Genomic DNA, 23302 nt, shown 5'->3' on the forward strand with positions numbered 1-23302 from the left:
TGAGCACTTGGCTATCAAGTATGTTTAAAATGGGTGCTGCTAGTCTCATTCAGCTGAAGGGTTCTTTTCAGAATCCTGATTAGTGTCTTCTGTAGTGACAAATACAGTCACTCATAAAAAGCATTTTCAGCTTGACTGCAATAAAGAAAACCAGATGAACCCTACCCAGAAGAAGATTCACTGAATTTTGTGTCTGTGTCTCCAAACAACTGCTCATGAACCGAACACTAACATATTATTTACATTAAAGCAATGGGGAGTAACAGATATCCATTCATACACCTAGTCTGTTGCAGCCTTGCTACAAATAGCATACAGGTTCTCTTTATTAAACATACAAGTGATTTTGCAGTCACTGAGGAATTTTTACAGATATTCCGGCAACGTGCCCTGGGAGTAAACACAATGTATTCACTAAGCCAATTCAGCAGTGTGTCTAAAGGCAAGACACTAGGATTTTAATGGTGGATGGCTACTGGGTTATACCACAGCTACTGGGTTATACTGGTTGTACCCTTTACAGTTGTCCCTTGCCCCTTATAGCTAACCTTCAGACTGCAATACAATCCAGCGCACTGGGTATAGGTATAGATACAGCATATAGAGATTACAAAGCTTCTGCCTTTGGTTGTTTTTTACATTATACTTCAATTACTCCCTAGAAGTAAAGAACAGGTTGTTCTTTAGAAAAGCAAGCTTTTGTTTTATAGCATGCCTGTTATTTATTGTGTTCGGATTATAAAAAATGTGTCAGATTGTGTGCTTATTTCCATGAATTGTCATATTTTGTTTTTAAATTGTGTTGTTATATTTCGCTCCACTGAAAAAACATTAATAAAAACATACAATGATATTATCAATAAACTGCTTTTCAAAAGACTTACAATTTTTTTAAGGAAGCTTCAGGGCAGGGTTAATAAAGTAGTACTTTAAACTCAAGTATAATGTAACTCCACTTTTTGTCATATACATTTATTCTAAATACCATGTCCGATGTCTAGGCTCTTATTCATCTGCACATGCCACGTGTCAGATTGTCAGAAGGCATAAACACACATACATTCCACAAGTTAACCTCACATACACACCTTTGAGATTAAAAAGAACAAACTCTACACAAACAGTGACCAGGCCTTACACTCAAAGGCAGTAGTGCAGTATCAATATCCCACTGTGCAATAAAAATGTAAATACAAACAATTAGAAAAGGGTTGAATCAAAAAGGTCTTAATATTGCACCTTAAGCTTAAATGGTATACATGTGATGATTTTTACATTCAAATTTTAAAATGTAATCCTTACCAGCACCAAATATGTCTTGCACAGTATTTATGATTTGTTTATTAGTTACACACGCAGTCTTCCCTCTTGGGTCTCTTGTTTCACATAAATTAATTAGGGCATCAGTTATATCTCGAATATGGTTCTAAAGAAAGAAAAAAAAAATCATTTGAAATATTCCAAACATAAAATAGGCCAAGCAATGGAATTCTGATTATATGGCATTAGTTCCTGAAACATATGAATATAAAAGTTCAAAACAGTGTTTAAAGTTTTAAGAAAACTAGCAGTACACTACTCTTCAGTTGCAGTATTTGATGTATGAAAAGTGGGCATTTCCCTTTCCGTTTACTGACCACACATAATAATGTGTTGTGTGCCTTAGAGACAGGGATTTAAACCCAAAGCACAATGTTTTCTTTTATTTTTTTTAAATTGCCTTCCTCAGTCTTCATACTAAAGCCTTTAATTTATGATCCCAATCAACGATATGTTACAAATGTATGGCCATTCAAAACCTTGAATGTACTCATAAGCAAGGTATAATTTATACCACATTCACACTTGTTAAGCTGGCCTCTAGTTTAGAATTTAGATTGCACATAAATAGTGCAGGATAGTTTCTCTATAATTTACACGGTTGTGTGTTGTCACTCCAGCTGTGCAAGATGTTTGTTTGTATGTTATATGAATTATTTTGCAAGTTGTGTTCATTGCATTATAACATGCCGAGTACAGCGATACTTGACTGGCTGCACATACTTGTTACTGCATACATTTTTCCTCTGTGTGTTTTTGATGGCGCTCTATTATTGATGCATGTTTGTAATTTTTTTTTTGTCCCTCATGCTTTTGTCAGTGCAGACAGTAACAATTCATACACTGTCTTCCACCATACATCTTTAATTTTTTTGGCAGGTTATGTGCTGCCATAGAATTTCCAATATTTCATGCAAATAATAACTTAAAGGTTTAATCATATCTGCCTAATCTAGCATCCTTCCACCCCAACAGACTTTTTCTTGTGTGTTTGTCCTCTAAATAAATCTTTCGGCTACATCAACACTACTACTTTTTTAAACAAAAACAAAAACGCATATGATGTAGAGCTTCGCCTACATTAGGCAAACGCACTTCGGTGGCAAACTTCTTGAAGGGGCTGTGTTGTCAAAACTTCAGAGTCCTGTAAAAATCAGTTTCCTTTTTGCTTTATGCGCTTTTAAAATTATCAGTAAGACTGTGATAGCATGTTCACAATAAAGAAAAAGAAAAAATCTTTAAAGTGAATTACCCCCGTGTCACATTAATGTGCTGACTACAGTTGAAAGTAGCAGTCTTCAGAATTGACGACAGTCATCTTGTCATTAAATAAAAACCAATGTTAAAGTAACATTTTAAAAAAAAAGTGTTTAGCTCTATGTTCAATCGTGAGTTCATTGATTATAAGCAGTTCACAGCAATCAAAGCACATCTTGTACCAAACAACACTTGTAAAACTAACTCAACAGAGGAAATCAATAAATACATCTATATCTTTGCTTTACTGCATTGTGCTTTTGTGTCTTTTTCTGTCCTCTAATATTGTGAGCTTGGTTCCACTGTACACATATCCATTTAATTAAACAATTTGTTATTAATTTTGCTATGGAATGAACTCTTTCTTAGTGAACAGAAGATATAAGGCTGTCAACTGAGTTATTTACAATCAAATTTCCATGGGGCTCTGAATTTTTCAGTATAACAGTGTATTATCATGGGTTTCTGTAGGACTTCCCAAGTCCTTCTAGTTTGGTCTACTCTCGTATCTTAAAATTATCACACATACACATAGGAATCCTGTAGACAGTCTCAGGTGAAAGCCTAATTATCAGTGTAATGGTTAGCTCCATGCTGCCACTCTTATTTGGGAACCTATAAAATCCATCACCATCAATACCGTAACCGAGATGAGCCGGATAGATGAGGAAACAAACATCCAACCAAGAGGTAGTTGCATAAAGAGATTAGTGCTTTTATTTAAAATCAATCCAAATTAGCAGTGCAAAAAAAAAATGTAACCCATAAAAGTCAAAGTGAACATAGAGGTTTAACACTAGAATTACAAAGCTTATGAGAAAACTTGTAAATCCAGCCCACCTTAAATCCACTTGCACGCCACCATTCAGCGTCTTTTGTCTTGTAAATGTGTCGATAATCCCAAGCAGGAAGCCGCCTGCTATACCATCCCACCCACCACCGGAGAAACTGCAAAAACCTCTCCCAAATGAAGCCTTGTTTATCAGTGAGTCAGGTACCTAGGCTAAAAATATATATTATTATTCGCAACACAATGCATTTCACGTGTGTTCTGTGTCCACAAAGATCTGTGTAAGTGTAGGATGACAGAAATGTTGAACACATACCTTAAAGACAAACTTTTTCCATGTTTTAGTACTAACGACAAAATGTAGACATGAAGTGTATAATGTGTGAAGACTGAAGTCCAAATATCAAATAAGTACTTTTACAAAAGATACAAGTTTAACAGAACAAATGCGCTTTTTTTCCCCAAACTATAACCAAAGAAAAAGAAATCAGGTTAGTGTTGCTTGTTGTTCTGACTCCTTGGGTAGTATACTAGTTACAGCTGCTGACTCCAATTCAGAAGGTTCTGGGTTCAAGTCTTAACGTCTCCCAAAATAAATGTTTTGAGTAGTGAGCTGTTCTTATTGTTACTATTATACAATAAAAGTATACATTTGATATGAGTCTGTAACAGACAGTGTCAATGTATGGTACTTGTAAAGGTTAGAGGTTTTTATTTTATTCAGTTTTATTCTCTCAGTTGCGTTCACGCTCGCCCTGATCTGAAATGGCCTTTTTTAAATAAAGACGCACTATAACAGAGATGAACTCAGATTGGAGAAAGAGTACAGAAGCCCTCCCCACAAGAAACATCCACTCACATATAAGAACAACGCAGCTGCACCAGGCATAAAGGCGAAAGATGGCACTGTTTGGATACAGGACAAAGTCTGGTGTCATTCTGCCAATCATCTGTCCTTCAAAGAAACAGCACGGCTTACAGAGCTTGCCAACGTATCGTGCAAACTCATGTTTGTGATTATGTTTTGTGATGGTCTTTACAGAAGAAGCATTTACTGTATATATTACTTATATAAAAGCCAGATCGAATGTTACTTATCTTGATTTATTTACTTATCTTCCTACAGCGTAAAGTCACAAGTATACTGCAGAGCTTCTTCTGTTTGATCGGGGTATCAAGGGCATGATCACAAATTACATGTGCAATGCCATGAAAAATACCTGCTGACTTTTTAGTACGCGAGCAGTGGTACGAGAATGCAGTTAGAATTTTTTTGGGCACATACACCACGCTAGTGTTTAGATCTGGACGGTGTGGCATTGGCGAGCTCTGTAAGCCGTGTTGTTTCTTTGAAGGACAGGTGATTAGCAGGATGATGCCGAACTTTGTCCTGTATCCAAACGGTGCTATCTTTCGCCTTTACGCCTGGTGCAGCTGCATTGTTCTTATATGTGAGTGGACGTTTCTTGCGGGGAGGGCTTCTGTTCTCTTTCTCCGATCTGAGTTCACCTCTGTTATAGTGCACTGTGAAGAATGGCCGGCCATTTATCCCGGCCAATACCCCCAAGCCGCCAGGTGGAGCCCTCCTTGCAGCATGGAGGTTCCCAGAAGACCAGCAGGGCATCATGGACAATGGAGTTTTTATGCAAAGCCCTGCTGGATGCCGTGGGGGCCACAGGAGGGAGCTGCAGGGAGGACCAAGGGCTTCTTCGTGCCTTGTGACCCAGAGGTTCGTCATAGGAAGAGCGACGGACTTCCGGGTTGAAGAAAAGAACTTTTACCTGACCCGGAAGTGATTGAGGATCATGGACTGGGGATTGAGAACACTTCCGGGTCAGGGATTATAAAAGGACTATGGGATCTCCCAGACGGCGAGCTGAGCTGGGTGGAAGGGTGGCAACGCGTCTGGGAGCTGGATGATTGTATTATTGTGATTTATTGGTTATTTAATGAGTATTGTGGAGGAGAGTGTGCTTTGTGCACTGTGGCGACAAAATAAAGTCAACTTGAGGACTTTTACCTGGTGTCTGGAGTCGTGGACAGGGGTTCAACAGAGCGAGAGCGCCCCCTATCTGCCACACGCGCATTTATTTGAAAACAGCAGTGTCAGATAGGGGCGAGCGTGAACGCGACTAAGAAAAACTCTACTCAAAACGGCAAACTTGAGAAGCTGCCAGCATCGAACCCAGAACCTCTTGATTGGGAGTCAGCAGTTCTTAGCATTGCAATACGCAAGCTGTCGCATCAACCTCCTACCATAACCTGCTTTCTTTTATCTTCAGTTATATTCTTGAATAAAAGTGTGCTTGTTTTGTTATACTTGTACTTTTTGTGAAAGTGTTTATTTGATATTTGGACTTCAGGCTATACACCTTATACATATGTCGTAAAGTCCTTGGGTGTGTGTGGGAACTGTTAACATTTGAATCTGATGATTGTATATAGCGTGGAACTGACCTCTCTGTACTATGCTGTCCTCTGCATCTCCTGGAGTTCAAAAGAAATACCAACATGCAGCAACAAGATCAGAACAAAAAACTAAACACGGTCACTAATACAACCACATGAAGGTATGCAAATGAATATAATGTTGCACTAGTGCAACAACGTTTTCCAAAATGTACAATACAGGTCATAAAATGAATTATTCCAAATGTCATATATACCTAAGTCTCTCGTTTTTGTCAGTGCGGCTTTGACATCATGGATCAGAAGGTGCATACTAATTCAGTATGAGCAGGAGCACTCAAGAATAAAACTGAATAAAAAAAATTCACATCTACAGTCATTTTCAGTTACGCACACCACTTACATCCACGTCAACAGTTTTCCCATTTTCTTTCGCACACAAGATCTGACACAGTTTTCAAATAAAGAGGGGGTGTAACAAAAACAAGTTTGTTTATTATATCACGTCTTTATCTGAAAACGGTGTCAGTTCCAGCAGGATGTGTGGGAGCTTGAACGTGAGAGAGAGAATAAAACTGAAAAAGAGCTAACTTATAAATTTACAGATGCAATTCAAATGTATGCTTTTATTGTATGACTAGACTCACTCGCCTTTTAAGGCGACCAACTTTTAAGTTGACCACTTCTTAAGGCAATTCAATATGTAGATCAATTTGATATTTCATACAAACTCATTAATTTGGTTATATTGCATTTGAGCGGTATTACTTTAACACTCGTAGTTTCTGTTATTTTTGTGATGAAATTTAAACTTTTTTTCTATATTGAGGTCACCCTTTTGAACCCCCCTGATATTTACTACACGGTGAGGCATTTGTACTCCATCAACATTAATTATTTCCAGAGACATAATTTTGTCTATTTTTCCAGTGCATCGCGCACAAAAGCAAGGGAACGATGGGAACACCAGAACTCTGCTCACATCATGTCGCTTCATACCGCAAGCTGCAAGTAGTAAGTCTGTAATAAGTGGAATACCGCTACGCTTTCCACTCACGGGACGGAAGGACAATCCCGACCGCTTTTATATAGTAAGAAAGAAGAAGAAGAAGATATCGCAGTCTGGAGTAGAAAATCATCTTTTACCTGGAAAAACGAAACTACAAATCCCATCGTGCATTGCAAAATGGACGGGGCATGTGTGAAACTCCGCGCCTGTGTAGCACTCACGGGACGGAAGGACAATCCCGACCGCTTTTATATAGAAGAATATTAACAATAAGAGCAGCTCATTACTGAAAATGGTAAATTTGGGAAGCAGCTGATATCGAAACCACAACCTCGTGAATGGAAGTCAGCAGTTCTTAGCATTGCACCATGCAAGCTGTCATATCAACCACCTACCGTAACCTGCTTTCTTTTTTCTTCGGTTAAATTCTTGAATAAAAGTTCACTTGTTTTGTTATACTCGTACCTTTTGTGAAAGTGTTTATTTCATATTTGTATTTCAGGCTTCATTCTTATACATTTCATGTCTACATTTTTTCGGTTATTACTAAAACATGAAAAACGTTTCTGTGTTAACTACGTTTTACGTAGATTGTTGTTGACACGGAACACACATGAAATGTATGTATTCCAAATGATGATGTACTTTTTTACCCTATAAAGCTCCAGCACTTCACTTGAAGATAAAGCACTGAGAAACTTCTTTGTGAACTGCAGCGGTGGGTGGAGGGATGGGATGGGATACCAGGCTGCTTACATTTACAGGACAAAAGACACTGACGGTGAGGCGAGAATGGATTTAAGGTGGGCCGGTTTCTCATAGGCTCTGGTAATTCTAGTGTTAAAACAGTCAATAAATATTCCAAACAAGGTTAAAAAACATGCAAGAAGCTATTCTTTAAAATCTCTGATCCCTGGTACACCCCTTCAAAACCGACGTCTCTCCGGCTTATCCTACTTGGATCTCACAGCACGGAGAGATGTCAGCCAACAGACGCAGGCAACCGTCTGAATCCTTTTGTTTCTTTTCTGTTCCTTGTCTTTCTCCCCTCTCTGTCCTGTACAGATTTATTTTAACTAACTTCTTTAATTTGGCGCAGGGGCGACAAGCCACTACATGCGCAGTATAATTGAGGTGCTCAACCAATCCTCCTGCCTCCACACATGTATGTTGTGCGAACAGCAACGTACCCCAATTAACCCCGGAGTGAAGCGTGCCTGCACACACCCACAATCAATTGGTGGATCGCACATGATTATTTATTTAAAAAGTTGCCCTAGGCCATGGCCCACTCATCACAGTCAGTCACCTTACAATATTCTACCTAGAATTCCCTTCACATTCATACATAGATATCCTTAACACTAGAATTACCAGAGCCTACGAAAAAACTCGTAATTCCGTCCCACCTTAAATCGCTTCTTAAAATCGTTCACAGCTCTCCACCAGCGTCTTTTGTCATCTAAATGTGCTGATAAAAATCAGGCTGCAAGCAGCCGGCTATTCCATCCCCCCACCAACTTAGAACGTGCACAAACTTCTCCCAGCTCATGCCTTGATTGATTATCTGGGAGTGAAGTGGAGTTTCAGAGTGGAAATAATAGATCATTATTTTCCATTTCTACAGTAATCCGTGTAAACACATTTTTAAAACAGAAACGTTTTTCATATTGTAGTAGTAAATGACAAAATGTAAGCATAAACTATATAATGTATGAAGCATGAAGTCCAAATATCAAACACTTCCACAAAAGGTATAAATATAATAGAACAAGTATGCTTTTATTCAAAATTATAACTGCAGAAAAAAGCCACCTTAGCATGCCATATTGACACATACTTACTACAGCTACCACGGTAGCATAATGGTATCAGCCGCTAACTAGTATCCAAAAGGTCATGAGTTTGATCCCACATGGTTCAGTTTTGAGAAGTAAACTGCTCTTATTCTTACTATTTTAGAATAAAAACACGCATTTCATTTCAGTGTGTAACATCCAGTAATGTATGATACTTGTAAAGGTTAGTTTTTTTTTTTTATTCACTTTTCATTCTCAGTCTCAGTCGTGTTCAGGATCCTTAACCCTATCTGAGAATGCTGTTTTCACATATAGATGCGCTATAGCTCTGCAGCGTACTTGTGACTGCATTCTCGTACCAATGCTTGCGAACTGAAGTGCCTGTGTGCACTTTTCGTGGCATTACAAGTCTATTTTTTTGAGCATGCCCGTGTAGCTCAAACACACGAACATATGTTGGTGTACAAGAATAAAAAACAAGTGCACTTTTATTCTAGACTATAAGTGAAGAAAAAATAAAGCAAGTTACAGTAGGCGGTTGATACGACAGCTTGCGTGGTGCAATGCTAAGAACTGCTGATTTCCGATCCGTGCTATATAAAATCATCACATTCAAATATTAACAATTCCCACACATCCTTCCTACATTCACGACATGTGTACTTGTTGCAGTGTACACATCTCTCTGTGCTATGGTTCCTATTACACTGAATGAGCACCTGACATTGTACTTTCTTCCCTATATAAATAACATTCGAGTATAGCGCGTCTCCAAATAAATCACATTCGAGTATAGCGCGTCTCCAAATAAATCACATTTGAGTTATAGTGCATCTTTATGTGAAAACAGCATTTTCAGATTGATGGGGGGATTGGGGGGGGGGATCGTGAACGCGACTGAGAGAATGGAACTGAATAAAAAAAAAAGACTGAAATCAAATGTATGTTTTTATTCTAAAATAGTTAAGTACATGCAATATTATTTGAAAACGAACAGCGTCAGATCGGGTTTGAATACACGCCATGACGCTGAACTCCCTGTCTATCTACATAGTAATAACAGTAATTGTATTATTATATAGGAGCTTCCCTGTCTGCCTATCATATAGTGCCTTTCCTTCCTACCTATCTATATATCTATCCCCTTAGCTGTTTTTTATATATCTATTATACAGTGCCTTCCCTGTTTATTTATATATCTAGTGCCTTCTCTGCCTGTTTGTCGGTCTGATTGCATATAGCGCTGAACTTACTGCTCTGTACTATTCTGTCCTCTGTATGTCCTGGAGTACAAAAGAAACAGCACCATACAGCAACATGTGCGAACTGGCAAGATCGGGGAAAAAACACGCTGACGCTGTTACAGAAGGCGTCAGCTTATTCAGTGCAGCAGTTTCAACGCACAGTACATGCAATATGATTTGAAAACGAACAGCGTCAGATCGGGTGCATATTCAAACCCGATCTGACGCTGTTCGTTTTCAAATAATATTGCATGTACTTAACTATTTTAGAATAAAAACATACATTTGATTTCAGTATTTTTTTTTTATTCAGTTCCATTTTCTCAGTCGCGTTCACGATCCCCCCCCACCCATTCCCCCCCATCAATCTGAAAATGCTGTTTTCACATAAAGATGCGCTATAACTCAATTGTGATATATTTGGAGACGCGCTATACTCGAATGTGATTTATTTGGAGACGCGCTATACTCGAATGGTATTTATATAGGGAAGAAAGTACAATGTCAGGTGCTCATTCAGTGTAATAGGAACCATAGCACAGAGAGATGTGTACACTGCAACAAGTACACATGTCGTGAATGTAGGAAGGGTGTGTGGAAATTGTTAATATTTGAATGTGATGATTTTATATAGCACGGATCGGAAATCAGCAGTTCTTAGCATTGCACCACGCAAGCTGTCGTATCAACCGCCTACTGTAACTTGCTTTATTTTTTCTTCACTTATAGTCTAGAACAAAAGTGCACTTGTTTTTTATTCTTGTACACCAACATATGTTCGTGTGTTTGAGCGACACAGGCATGCTCAAAAAATAGACGTGTAATGCCACGAAAAGTGCACGCAGGCACTTCAGTTCGCAAGCATTGGTACGAGAATGCAGTCACAAGTACGCTGCAGAGCTACAGCGCATCTTTATGTGAAAACAGCATTCTCAGATTGGGGAGGATCCTGAACACGACTGAGACTGAGAATGAAAAATGAATAGAAAAAAAAAAACTAACCTTTACAAGTATCATAAATTACTGGCTGTTACACACTGAAATGAAATGCGTGTTTTTATTCTAAAATAGTAAGAATAAGAGCAGTTTACTTCTCAAAACTGAACCATGTGGGATCAAACTCATGACCTTTTGGATACTAGTTAGCGGCTGATACCATTATGCTACCGTGGTAGATGTAGTAAGTATGTGTCAATATAGCATGCTAAGGTGTTTTTTTTCTGCAGTTATATTTTTGAATAAAAGCATACTTGTTCTATTATATTTGTACCTTTTGTGGAAGTGTTTGATATTTGGACTTCAGGCTTAATACATTATATAGTTTATGCTCACATTTTGTCATTTACTACTACAATATGAAAAACGTTTCTGTTTTAAAAATGTGTTTACACAGATTACTGTAGAAACGGAACACACGTGAAATGCATGTGTTCCAAATAATGATCTATTCTTTCCACTCTAAAACTCCACTTCACTCCCAGATAATCAATCAAGGCATGAGCTGGGAGAAGTTCGTGCACGTTCTAAGTCGGTGGGGGGATGGAATAGCTGGCTGCTTGCAGCCCGATTTATATCAGCACATTTAGATGACAAAAAACGCTGGTGGAGAGCTGTGAACGATTTTTAAGAAGCGATTTAAGGTGGGACGGAATTACGAGTTTTTTCGTAGGCTCTGGTAATTCTAGTGTTAAATAGACAGTGGAGAATATGTTATCTTTACTTACAAAAATATCCTTACATAGACAATGCAGCCTTAACATGTCTCACAATATTCTATTGGGAGCCTCTAAATAAGAATTTCCTTATCACCAGCATTTACAAACATACAAGTGTAATCACAACACAATTGAAAAGCACAACTCTTTTGGTTATGTAACTTACCAAACAACTGATTATTGGTACAACTCAGGAAGAGAAGACACTTTGATGCTAACTGTCCTTGTAAAATTAAGCTCATCTTGTTTGTGCGGGCAAAAAGTAAAATAAATTTGAAATCCATGACACTACACACATTAAGACCACCTGCCACTTAATTTATCACAAAACTGCAACACCTGGGGCCTCATGTATTACACTATGCATAGAACTCACACTATAACATGGTGTAAGCACAAATGCGGGAATGTGCGTACGTACAGAAAAATTCAGATGCATAAATCTGTGTATACGCAAACTTCCACGTTCTTCCGCCACATAAATCCCGGTCAGCGTGAAAAGTAACGCATGTGCACACGCCTGCTGTCCCGCCCCAACTCCTCCCAGAATTACGCCTCTTTGAATATGCAAATCAATATAAATAGCCCTTATGCTCAGTCTTCTGTGAAAAGACAATGGGAAGAGCATGGGGGAAAATAGAAGAATTTCAGCAAATACCAAGTGGAGGCAAGGAAAAACTTACTATTTGTTGGTTTAAACAGTGGTATAAACAACCAAAGGAAGTTGATCGAGTGACATAGAGTGTCGGAGAAACTCGAAAGCTCAAGTTCACAAAGTCGCACAGTGCCTGATATAAAAAAGAAGTTGTCATATATCAAAGTCGCTGTGAAAAATCGAGTTGCAGCCCACCGCCGGAGTGTCATAGGAAAGCTTATTAGGGTAAAGACAAAAATATTGGCACACAGTGGGAGAAAAGCACAAAATGTCACCTTTAATCTCGAAATTTTCACTTTAATCGCATAGTTTATTTTGACATTAAAGTAGAACATCATAAACTTCATCTTAAAATCGTTTAATTTACTAGTTTCTCAAATCCCATCGTAACTAAAGTAGCACGTTAAATGCTTTGTTTTGTATTTGATCTTCTATGTGCTCTATATGTTGGATCACTACATGCTTCCGGGCTTTCTCTTCCTCCGACAGGACACAGAATCTATTACATTTTTGATATTAGGGCTCTCTGAATAATTAAAATACTGAGATATCATTTTCATGATGATAGGAGTTAAATCATGTTATTAAACATGGGAACACGGTGGTGCAGGGATTGTTCATATCTCACGCAAGATGCTTGTTGCGCCATGCGCAACCTTCGATGAAATACTTTATTGCAGCAGTACTATCTCTTTCAAATGTACTAACCCCCAATTCCTGTCCTTACTTTTCCTTCTCCAAATACCCAATCGCCACACAATCAGCTCTGTAATAGACATTAAGCCATCTGTAAGTTTAGAACGCTGATTCTTCAAAACGTTTAAGAAACACTGAAATATCTCTGTAGTACGTGTTTAATTATTCCATCCATCCATCCTTCCAGCGTCGTGCCAGCACAAACAAAAATACAGCGCGAGGCAGGAACAATCCGTGAATGGAGCGCAAGCTCCTAGAAACATATTTTGCTGTATTTCATCTTAAAAATGATATTGTCATCTTATGTAAATACGCGCTTCATAAAGTGGCTCAGGTTGTGCAATATTGTAACTGTATCGCAAGTTTACAGTGAGGTATTTATACTTAAGTACAAACAGTTCTACAAGGAGCACTTGATTGAGTGTGTTTATAGTTCTTGGGATGAAACTGTATCTGAACCGCTAGGTCCTTACAGGAAAGGCTTTGAAACGTTTGCCGTGTGAAAGCAGTTCAACAGACAGCATGGCTGAGGCAGCATGTGCTTGATGCTGTATACCGATAATTCTCTTTCTCAGCTTCTGTAGATCTTTGATTCCCCACTCAGATACAGTGATATAAATACTCTGAGTGGTGCAGTGAGAGTAATATGGAAAAAGATGATCCGCTGTGGCAACCCCTAATGGGAGCAGCTGGAAGAAGAAAATGAAGGTGCAGTGAGAGTAACAATGCTAAAGCAGCTATTGTATTTAGAATAGTTTGACCATTCCGTGGACCATTATATTGTTACAGGTTAATTACAATCAGATGCATTAAACTAATAAACAATATGCAGTTCATTTCAGTGTATTTATAAAGCCGCGTCAGGGATGTGGATCTGAAAAAGAAAGAGAAACCACACTGGAACAGTAGCACTGCTTTGACGCTAGGTGCCGTCAGTCTGCAAAACCGAGCAGAGAACTTGCATACGCCAGGGTATGAGGTTCCGTGGAAATGTGCGTGGCTTTAGGCCAAGTTTAGGTTTTATACATCGCGATTTGAGCGTGGAAATGTTTGCATGCAACATTTTTTTGCGTACGCACTGTTTATACATGAGGCCCCTGGTAAGTAACTAGCTTTTTATACATGTACTGTATGCAGCATTCAAACTTTATAAATGCAATTTTGATGCATGCATGTAAGAAGTACATGGTGGCTCTGAAGCTAGGGATAGGCACTGGCAATCGAAAGGTTGCCAGTTCGAATCCCGTAAATGCCAGTAGGGACTCTGCTCTGTTGATCCCTTGAGCAAGGCACTTAACCTGCAATTGCTGAGTGGTGAGAAAAGTGCTATATAAATAAAAAGAATTATTATTAATAATCACCAAGGAAAGCAACTACTTTTCCCTGCTGTTTTGGAAGATGTTTTCTTCCCTGAAATGTGATCAATTAACACTAGAATTACCAAAGCCTAAGAAAAAAACATGGAAATCTGGCCCACCTTACATCCCTTTGCACTTCTCAGTCAGCGTCTTTTGTCTTGTAAATGTGCCAATCAAGACAAGCAGCAAGCAGCCTACTATTCCATCCCCCCACTGCCGTGGAACAGCCACAAAGTTTTCCCTGTTCCAGTCTTCATTATCTGGGAGTGAAGTGCTGGAGTTTTAGAATGGAAATAATAGATTGTTATTTGGAACACCTGGATTTCATGTGTGTTCCGTTTCTACAATAATCTGTATAACACATTGTTAAAACAGAAACTTTTTCATATTTTAGTAATAAACTAGCAAAATAACCGCACTTCACAGTGGAGAAGTAGTGTGTTAAAGAAGTTATGAAAAAGAAAAGGAAACATTTTAAAAATAACATACTGTAACCTGATTGTCAATGCAATTGTTTTGTTACTGCTATGAGTATTGCTGTCATCAAGGATTTGATTATCATTATTTCTTTCTATCAGGTTCGTATTTGGAGGACGTGTTGTGTTCAAGTTACATTCCGTATTTGTCAACAGTTGTAAAGATAACAGGTTTCATTCATTGAAGTGTTCACTACCCAAATTGCTAAAGGCAAGGAGGTGCGTATTTTGAACGAAAAGGGAGAAGACAGCGAAGGACCAGAAAAGTGAGAAGGAAAACTGTTTAAATAAAGAGCTGGGAAGGTGAATGGAAAGAAGCAGCCAGCAGTAAAGCAAGGAAGACTCCATAATAAGGATGGTTGGGTGCATGTAGAAAGTGTAACAATAGGATTGTTGAGCCTTATGATAATGTTCCCGCACGGAGGGTTTAGAGAGACGCACCGGGAGAAGTAGAATAGGGAACCCCATGTGACTGTTCTGCTGTTCTCCTTCAACAGTTCTGTGGCTCTGCATATTTGTATGCACCTCTCTAAACTTGCATCACTGACACAATTCGGTCATGTATAAGGGAACTTTTAATCTCCCAGAAATTGCATGTGCCTGCTAACACTCTCAGATCTGTGACATAGTCATCTATATTTTCTCCCCTTGTCCAATTTCTTGAAAAAAATTTGTACCTCTCTATAGTTTCGTTTATTTTCGGGTTGTAATGTTCATCAAATTTACGTATCATCAAGCTCATGGTTAACTCATTAGGTCTTACATCACCAGTCAGTGCCTGACACAATTCTCTGCCGATCTCCCCAATAAGATAACGGAATAATCTGACCTTTGTATTTTCCTCTGCCTCCGGCATTGCAAGTTCTGTGAATAATCTGAACTCGTCCTTCCATGTTCTCCATGACTTCGCCAGGTCTTTAGCATCGAGGTTTAATGTCAGCGGCAGTCTCAGACCCTCCATTTTCCTTTCGTGTGAGCGTCTCCGCGTCCTGAACTTTTAACAGCAAACTGGCGTGACTTTCGGCACACTTCCGTCGCCTATGCTGCCACCATGTTTCTCTCTCAAGATTATTAAAAGGCATAGACTCACGCTTCCAGTTTATGTCTGTTTATTTCACAGTAGTTAAAGCCAGAACAAAGTCAGTTCACGTGAGCCGCCTGGAGTACATGCATCGAAGCTTCTCAGCTGTGCTTGTGCTATCTAGTGCGATGTCCACGGCTTTATTTAATGTTAGCTAAGACCCGGCACTTAAAAGTTTGTCTCGCACTTTCGCTGAGTTTGTGCCTGACCATCTCATGTTCGTTTGAATAAGCACAGTCCTTCACCTGCGAATATTTCGCGGCAGCGTGTCTATTGGATAGCTGCTGACAGACGGCCTTATATGGGCAGGCACAATTCCGCCTCACACCGCAACTGAGCTACAGGCTATAGCTGTATATATGGATGAAAGTAGGTTCCAGTTATGACCATTATGCGTAGAATTTCAAAATGAAACCTGTCTAACTTTGGTAAGTAAGCTGTAAGGAATGAGCCTGCCAAATTTCAGCCTTCCACTTACACAGGAAGTTGGAGAATTAGAGATGAGTCAGTGAGTGAGTGAGTGAGTGAGTCAGTGAGGGCTTTTCCTTTTATTAGTATAGATGACAAAATGTAGACATAAACTATACAATGCGTAAAGCCTGAAGTGCAAAGATCAAATAAACACTTTCACACTTTCCATGGCGCAGCAGTAAGAATTGCTGATTTATAATCAAGAGTCCTCCAGTTTGATCCTGACTGCCTCGTATATTTATCGTTTTCAGTAGTGAGCTGCTTTTATTGTTAATATTATACAATAAACACTTACATTTGATTTGCATCTGTAAATATATAGTACTTGTAAAAGTTACTGTTTTTTTTTTCACTTTTATTTTCTCAGTCACGATCAGATACATACTACCATCCCCCCAGGGATCTGACTCTGTTACTTTTTATCTGAAACTGGAAATAACTGTAGATATGAGTGGTGTTTTGAGACAATCGAACTGGAAATTCTCTGATCTGGATGAATTAAAGCTGACATACAAACGCTGGCGAATCTGTCTTATTCATATCTCATTTTCACTTGATTTTTTTTTATTCAATTTTATTTTATTGAATTAGTATTCGCCTTATTATTTTCATGATGTCAATGCCGCACTGACAAAAAAACAGAGACATAGGTATATATGATATTTGTAATTCATTTTATGACCTGTATTGTACATGTCGGAAAACATTGTGGCATGGATGCAACATTATTCATATTATTCATATTCATTCACATACCTTATTGCATTTGTAATCAGTGACCGCATTTTTTTTTCCCCCAATCTTGCCCAGTCTGCACAGGACTCCAGGACATGGAGAGGAAAGAATGTTCCTTTGCAAGGTGAGCCATGAACTCTCTTCTTTTCACAGTGGACCCCATACGTGCCTTGCACAGTACATGTGAGTTGATCGCCGGCAGGTCAAGCTTGTTATAGCACAAGCAACCGGCCACCTGCTTGCACTGAATAAGCTCATGCCTTCTGGTGCATGCTGTCAGCGCAACACCGGGAAAAAAAAGAAAGAGACAAATATATGTGACATTTTGAAGAAATCAATGTATGACCTGAATAGTACCAATTAGAAAACATCTTCGCACTAATGCAATATTATTTGAAAATGAACAGATTGGGTATAAATTTATGTTACTTGTAAAAGTTAGTTTTCACTTTTATTCTCTCAGCCATGGTTACGCTCTCCCTCCTGTTGGGATCTAACCCTAACAGCACCAGCATAAATTTACACCAGATCTGACGTTGTTCGTTTAGAGTTAAGGAATGAGCAGTTTTAATGACCACAATCCAATCAGGGAGAGGCCACAAAATGAGCATTATACAATCAGAACTTGACTAGTGTATAGTTTTCAGAAATGTTGTTTACACACATCCACACCAAAATGCGAATGCTACATTTTTAGATGTATAAAGTTCTGGAGAATGTTTTTAAAAGTCTTCTCTTTCAGTTGTGTATGCGTTTTTAAATGAAAATTCATTAGTGTGGACGGGGCCTTAGACACTTACCTATACATTCATAGGCTGCAAGCCAAACATACAGTAATAATATATTTACCACCTAATGATAACTAATGGTACTTCTATGCATACATTTTTTATCACTTCTAAGTTCATTTGCTAATAGTTTAATACATCAAACAAACAAGACTGCTAATAAGGAAAATTGTTGCCTTACTCCACATTTAATTAGGTTAAACTATTGTTAACTTGTATCATATTCTTTATATATGTTTCTAATTCACCCTATAAATTTCAGGGAAAAAAATCTATTGATCCCATTGTCTAAATATAATGTTAACCTCCATGTGTTATATAATGAGGATCATAAAATTTAAACACAGAATGATACAATACAGTTCAATAATGCAGGTTACAACAGAAGCTGTCAAAAGGTCCTTTTTTATTGCATCACTCAGGAGAAAAGGAATATCAAGATAATTAACAGACACATAAATGCACAGAGAATGCCAATAGAACAAACAAGCCACACATACATTTTGATTTTTTAAACATATGCCTGTATAATCTGTATAAAATATCTTGCGGTAGTACTCAACTAGTCTCCTAACAAATAGTTTTACCAAACTGTAATAAAAAAAAAAAACTATTAAAAAGAAGCCACCTCTTAACACAACGTTAGGCACATTATAGAGTAGTGTATGGCTTATTGTGCATCATATTTTTCAAAATAATAATTTTTCTCATACAAGTAAAAAAAAATCACTTCCTACTACTATGTGTTATAGTTATCTACTTTACTTGCTTAAAATACATGTGGCACTTTGCTATCTACACACCTGTAAATCTAATAGCATACTTGAATAGTGTGAATAATGCTGTTGGCTTTGACTATGGTGTTCACATTCTTATGCCATGACTAATTTGTTAATTTGGGAATATTTTATAATTTGACATTCATTACTGTAGTGGCTGTAGTATGAACTGTATATCTGAAATGATTAAATATTACTTAGAAATAAGTATGGTACACGCTTTGCCATCTGCAAGTGCATTTATGACCACATTACAACATGTTTTTCTCTACCTCACTATCCTTGCACATCCAGGAAGGGTTACATTGTGTTAATGGTTTTGAATTGCTTTTCTTGTGACCAACTTTTCACCTCTCTCACAAAATGTTTTTCCAATAAACATTCCTCAACTGAAATAATACTTGGAGAAAGCTTTAGCACTAAAAGAAATTGTATGCCACCGATTCTATGAATATGGTTACTTCAAGAGATGCCAAACAGAACAAGAAAGTCAACAACTGTTGTGCAACGACTTTTATAGTAAAATATTAATTTACTTTCTTTCAATGTCAAACTGGCAACTGTTATGAGAGATGTTATACTGAAAAAATGTTACATGTTTTGTTTACAGTACATGAAATCACACTGCAGAATTACAGACTACAGGAAACAAAGTCTTTGTTTAACAAACCAGGAAGGAAAACTACAAAAATGAATAATATGTGGAGGTTTTGTTCATTAAAATGTATACTTGCTGAGAAACTTTAAATATTACTAAATAAATTACATTTGCAATGGCAAGCCAGGACTTGTGTGCAGAATCCCGAAATAAACATTCACATCTTAAGGGTGACTCAAATGAGAAAAATACCCATCAATATGTACATATCTTCTGCTTAGTTGTGAATAAATGAAATTTGCTTAAAAAGTCACATGTTACCATTAGAGGGATGTGTTATTTGCTTTGGGGAAAAAACAGTAAAATTAAATAAATGTAAACAAAGACCTGATGCAATAAGTATGTAACAACATGGCAGTGCTGTGAAGTAACCTGGCTTTGATCCTCAGCCTGGTCAATGTCTGCGTGAAGTTTGCATGTTTCCCCTTTGCACTTCAGGGTTTTCTCTGGGTACAATTATAAACTAAATTAATTCAACAGAGGGTTTCCAGATGCTGAGGCATACATTAGAGGAGAAGAGAAAAGATCAGGGATCAACCCTGGATGGGACTAACTCATCACAAGACACCAATACACACAAGGGGCCAGTTTAGACCCATCATAATAAAGATGGAAGCAGGAATGCCTGGATAAATTCTACAAATATTTAGATACAAAAAATGTTTAAATTGTACACAGTGAGTGAGTAGACATTCAAGCCTAGGTCCCTAGAGCAATGAGACAGGAGCTCTAACAACTGCACCACAGCACTGTACTACAGCCTAGTTTATATTAATGTAAATAAATATAAAAAGATGTTTACATTTATATTGCTCTCTAATGCTATAAACAAATTACACACTTTATGCTGTATGTACATATACATACAGTATAAATGCATTCAGTATACAAAACACACAAGCAAGGTTATGGATATTAATACTTACTTGTTTTTCATGGCATCAGCAAGTGGTGCCCTGTTGAAAGTTGGTCAGACATACAAGTAAGAATATCACTGTACATGTGTCAATATTAGCACTACTGCTACTACAGTATGAACAATATTATACAACATTTAGTTAATCAGTACTGTCTTCATATTTAATTTACATTCCTAAAATGTCAAACTAGATAGATAGAGATAGATAGATAGATACTTTATTAATCCCAAGAGGAAATTCACAGATTGAAATTCACTATGCTGAAATCTAATAAACTTGGTTTATTTGCTTAAATAAAGTTGCACATTGACATTTAAAAACAAAAACATTTTAACTGTTACTTACCACATCATATGTATCATAATGTTCTTGAATTGATCTTTCAAAGTAGTTGTTTAAGTTAGAAATAAACTTGTGGACCGCTTTTAATGTTGCTGAAGGAAAATAATGTAAAATGGGAATAAAATCTAACAGACTCACTGAACCAGATGCAGTCTGAAGCTCACTATTGATTTCAATGAGGCTATGGAAATCCTTATCATCATGTTCATATCTTTTGCCAAAGCATAAGGCACACACAACATTAGCCACTGCACAGCTAATCAAACCCCTACCATTGAAGTAGTTGTTGTCCTTTGAGCAGTTTTCAAAGTCCTTTGCCAATTCTACAGCTTCTGTGGATACATGCTCTTCTAGCAAACATGAGAAAGTAGAATTTTTAGCTTTTTCCTGTGAAAAAGACCTTAAAGCATTTCCTAATATTTTTCTTAGAAGTTTCCATGATTCCCCGTACTTTAGGCTAAACGTAAAACTCTCTCCATTTCCTATTAGGGATAGGAAGTAAAAATCTGGGCGATTGGCAAAACATTTTCCTTGCGTTACAAGCACTGTTTTAATCATTTCATAGCCGCTCACTACTACAACTGACTTTGTACCAAGGTGTATTTGAAACACATTGCCATAACTTTTTCTCATCTTTGCTAGAGTTAAATGGGGTAGTGTTCCAAGCTGCAGGATATTACCAATCACTGGCAAGCCCCATGGTCCTGGAAGCTTTATCCGATTTCTTTGTCGTTTCACAAACAAAAATAAAAGCAGAAATGTTATGAAGGCAACAGTCACTTCCGAAATGTAAAACATGTTGCTTTTTGTGAGCCTGTAAAACAAAGAAAATAGATTAAACTACCACCAATATATAGAAAGTTGATTTACAACAAAACAGTACTGGGACGAGACGTGTTATCATCTGATTTGCACAAGCTTAGAACATCAGAGTTTAATTAATGTTTTCAACATGCACCTTTTATATATAACTTTGCATTCAACATTAAACGAATACAGTGATACGGAAGAAGTTTGGGTTACTATCGTTAACTTGGCCAAAATTTTACAAAGTGAAGTTAACTTTTTAGTTCAGCATATTTTGAATCCTAAACATGTTTATACCAGCTACTCTAGGAGACTCAGTTTGATGTAACTTCCAGCCCCATCACTGAACATGTGCAGCTTTCCCATTCTCACCATGCTTGGATGAATTTTTCTCAAGGTACTCTAGTTGCCCCCATATTCAGATATTTTCTAATCAGGACATACACAACACTTGCTGCCTTAATTAAAGGACCTTGGTCATCGTGCACAGTTGCCTTTCTTACTCCTTCTTTCTGACTAACAGTACAGGGCCTTTAGCACTCACACCAGCAGATACAAAGGTTTCTATCCAGAAGGTGTAAAGTCACCAAAGAGCCAATCTTACAAACAAATATTATAACAAAACACACAGTGTAAATTATACTGTATAAATGGAAAAAAGTGCAAACATATATTATATATTGTTATATACTGTATGTGTTGTGTGCTAAGTATATTATGTCTGTGACTTTTGTTGATATTGTATTATTGTCAACATGCAAGTAAGAATTTCATTGTACTATGTACACATGACAATAAGCTTAGCTGTGTGTTCGACAGCTATCCAGGGTTGTTTCTACCTTTCACTCAATGCTACTAAAAATGTAAACTCAGAGCAGGTTTATATAATACAGTATGTTGGATGGATAACATTAATCTGTGGGTGACATTACACTTCATTGAACATTGGTCAAAAAATATATATTTTTAACATACCCACATGATTTAAGGCATGCAATAATAATCACCATGGTGCAATTCAATCTACAGGATAACTTGAAACAAATGTTAATATTGTATTAAACTGTATTAGATTTAAAAGGAGTAGACTAGATAGTAATATTGTCAAATGTATGCACAGAATGCATTAAAATTCTTATTTTCATGTCTGACCAACTGGCACGTTACCAACTCTCCAGCACCATAATAAACAAGAACAAATTAAAACACATAAATTAATTTTATTTAATAGAAACCCATTACATTGGCAAGAAAAAAATCATACCTTTCAATGTTATTTGAAATCTATATACATATTTAAAGCATTTTTAAATTTATGTTGTTTTATTTTAAATTAGCAATTTTTATACATTGCTAAAATACATATAATTTATTCATAACCAATGCACTTTTAAACTATTTTTGATTATTCTGTTTTATTATTCATTTTATCATTTCTGTTTTGAAATCATTATATAATTGCACAAATGTTAATCTGTTAATAGATGTTGCCTAAATGACACAAAAATAATTCAGTACATCTATTAACAAAATAATAATGCATTTTATATAGCGCCTTTCCGATGCTCAAGGCGCCTTTTAGGTAACCGTCATGTCATGTTATGTTATGTTATGTTACAAACACATAAATGGGTCATTCAAAAAGGGAGTAAGATCCCTGCGAAAATGTTTCAAGAAACAGGCCTGTCTGAAAGTCAAATAAAATATTTTTGTCTTGTTAAATTGAAACAATTGGAAGTTTAATGGATGCTAATTATTCATCTTCTTTAACCTTCCTTTGTAAATGAATAATATGAATAAATCAATAAATAAACAAAAACGAGTAATTAATAGCTGGTTTGACAAAAGCAATACGAGTATTGGATAAAGCATAATCAGAATACTCTAATAGACATTTAATGATTAAGACGGGCATTAAGCAAACTCTTGTCAATCATGAAGAATCCACTGCATCCACTAAACAGGATCATCTCCAGACAGAGGAGCAGCTTCA

The 23302-nt window shown here is 37.2% G+C and overlaps 1 protein-coding gene across 1 annotated transcript in view; it reads right to left on the reverse strand.

Moving 5' to 3' along the window:
• Positions 1 to 23302, reverse strand: part of LOC120527376 (cytochrome P450 1A1) — a 37146-nt gene that overhangs the window by 12251 nt on the left and 1593 nt on the right. The window contains exons 2-3 of the mRNA XM_039750723.1: positions 20506 to 21316; positions 1303 to 1426 (exon numbers count right to left, since the gene is read on the reverse strand). Coding sequence (XP_039606657.1) covers positions 1303 to 1426; positions 20506 to 21316 — 935 coding nt within the window. The remainder of the gene's footprint in view (positions 1 to 1302; positions 1427 to 20505; positions 21317 to 23302) is intronic.

Source organism: Polypterus senegalus, chromosome 4, assembly GCF_016835505.1.
Source record: "Polypterus senegalus isolate Bchr_013 chromosome 4, ASM1683550v1, whole genome shotgun sequence".
Lineage (NCBI taxonomy): Eukaryota > Metazoa > Chordata > Cladistia > Polypteriformes > Polypteridae > Polypterus > Polypterus senegalus.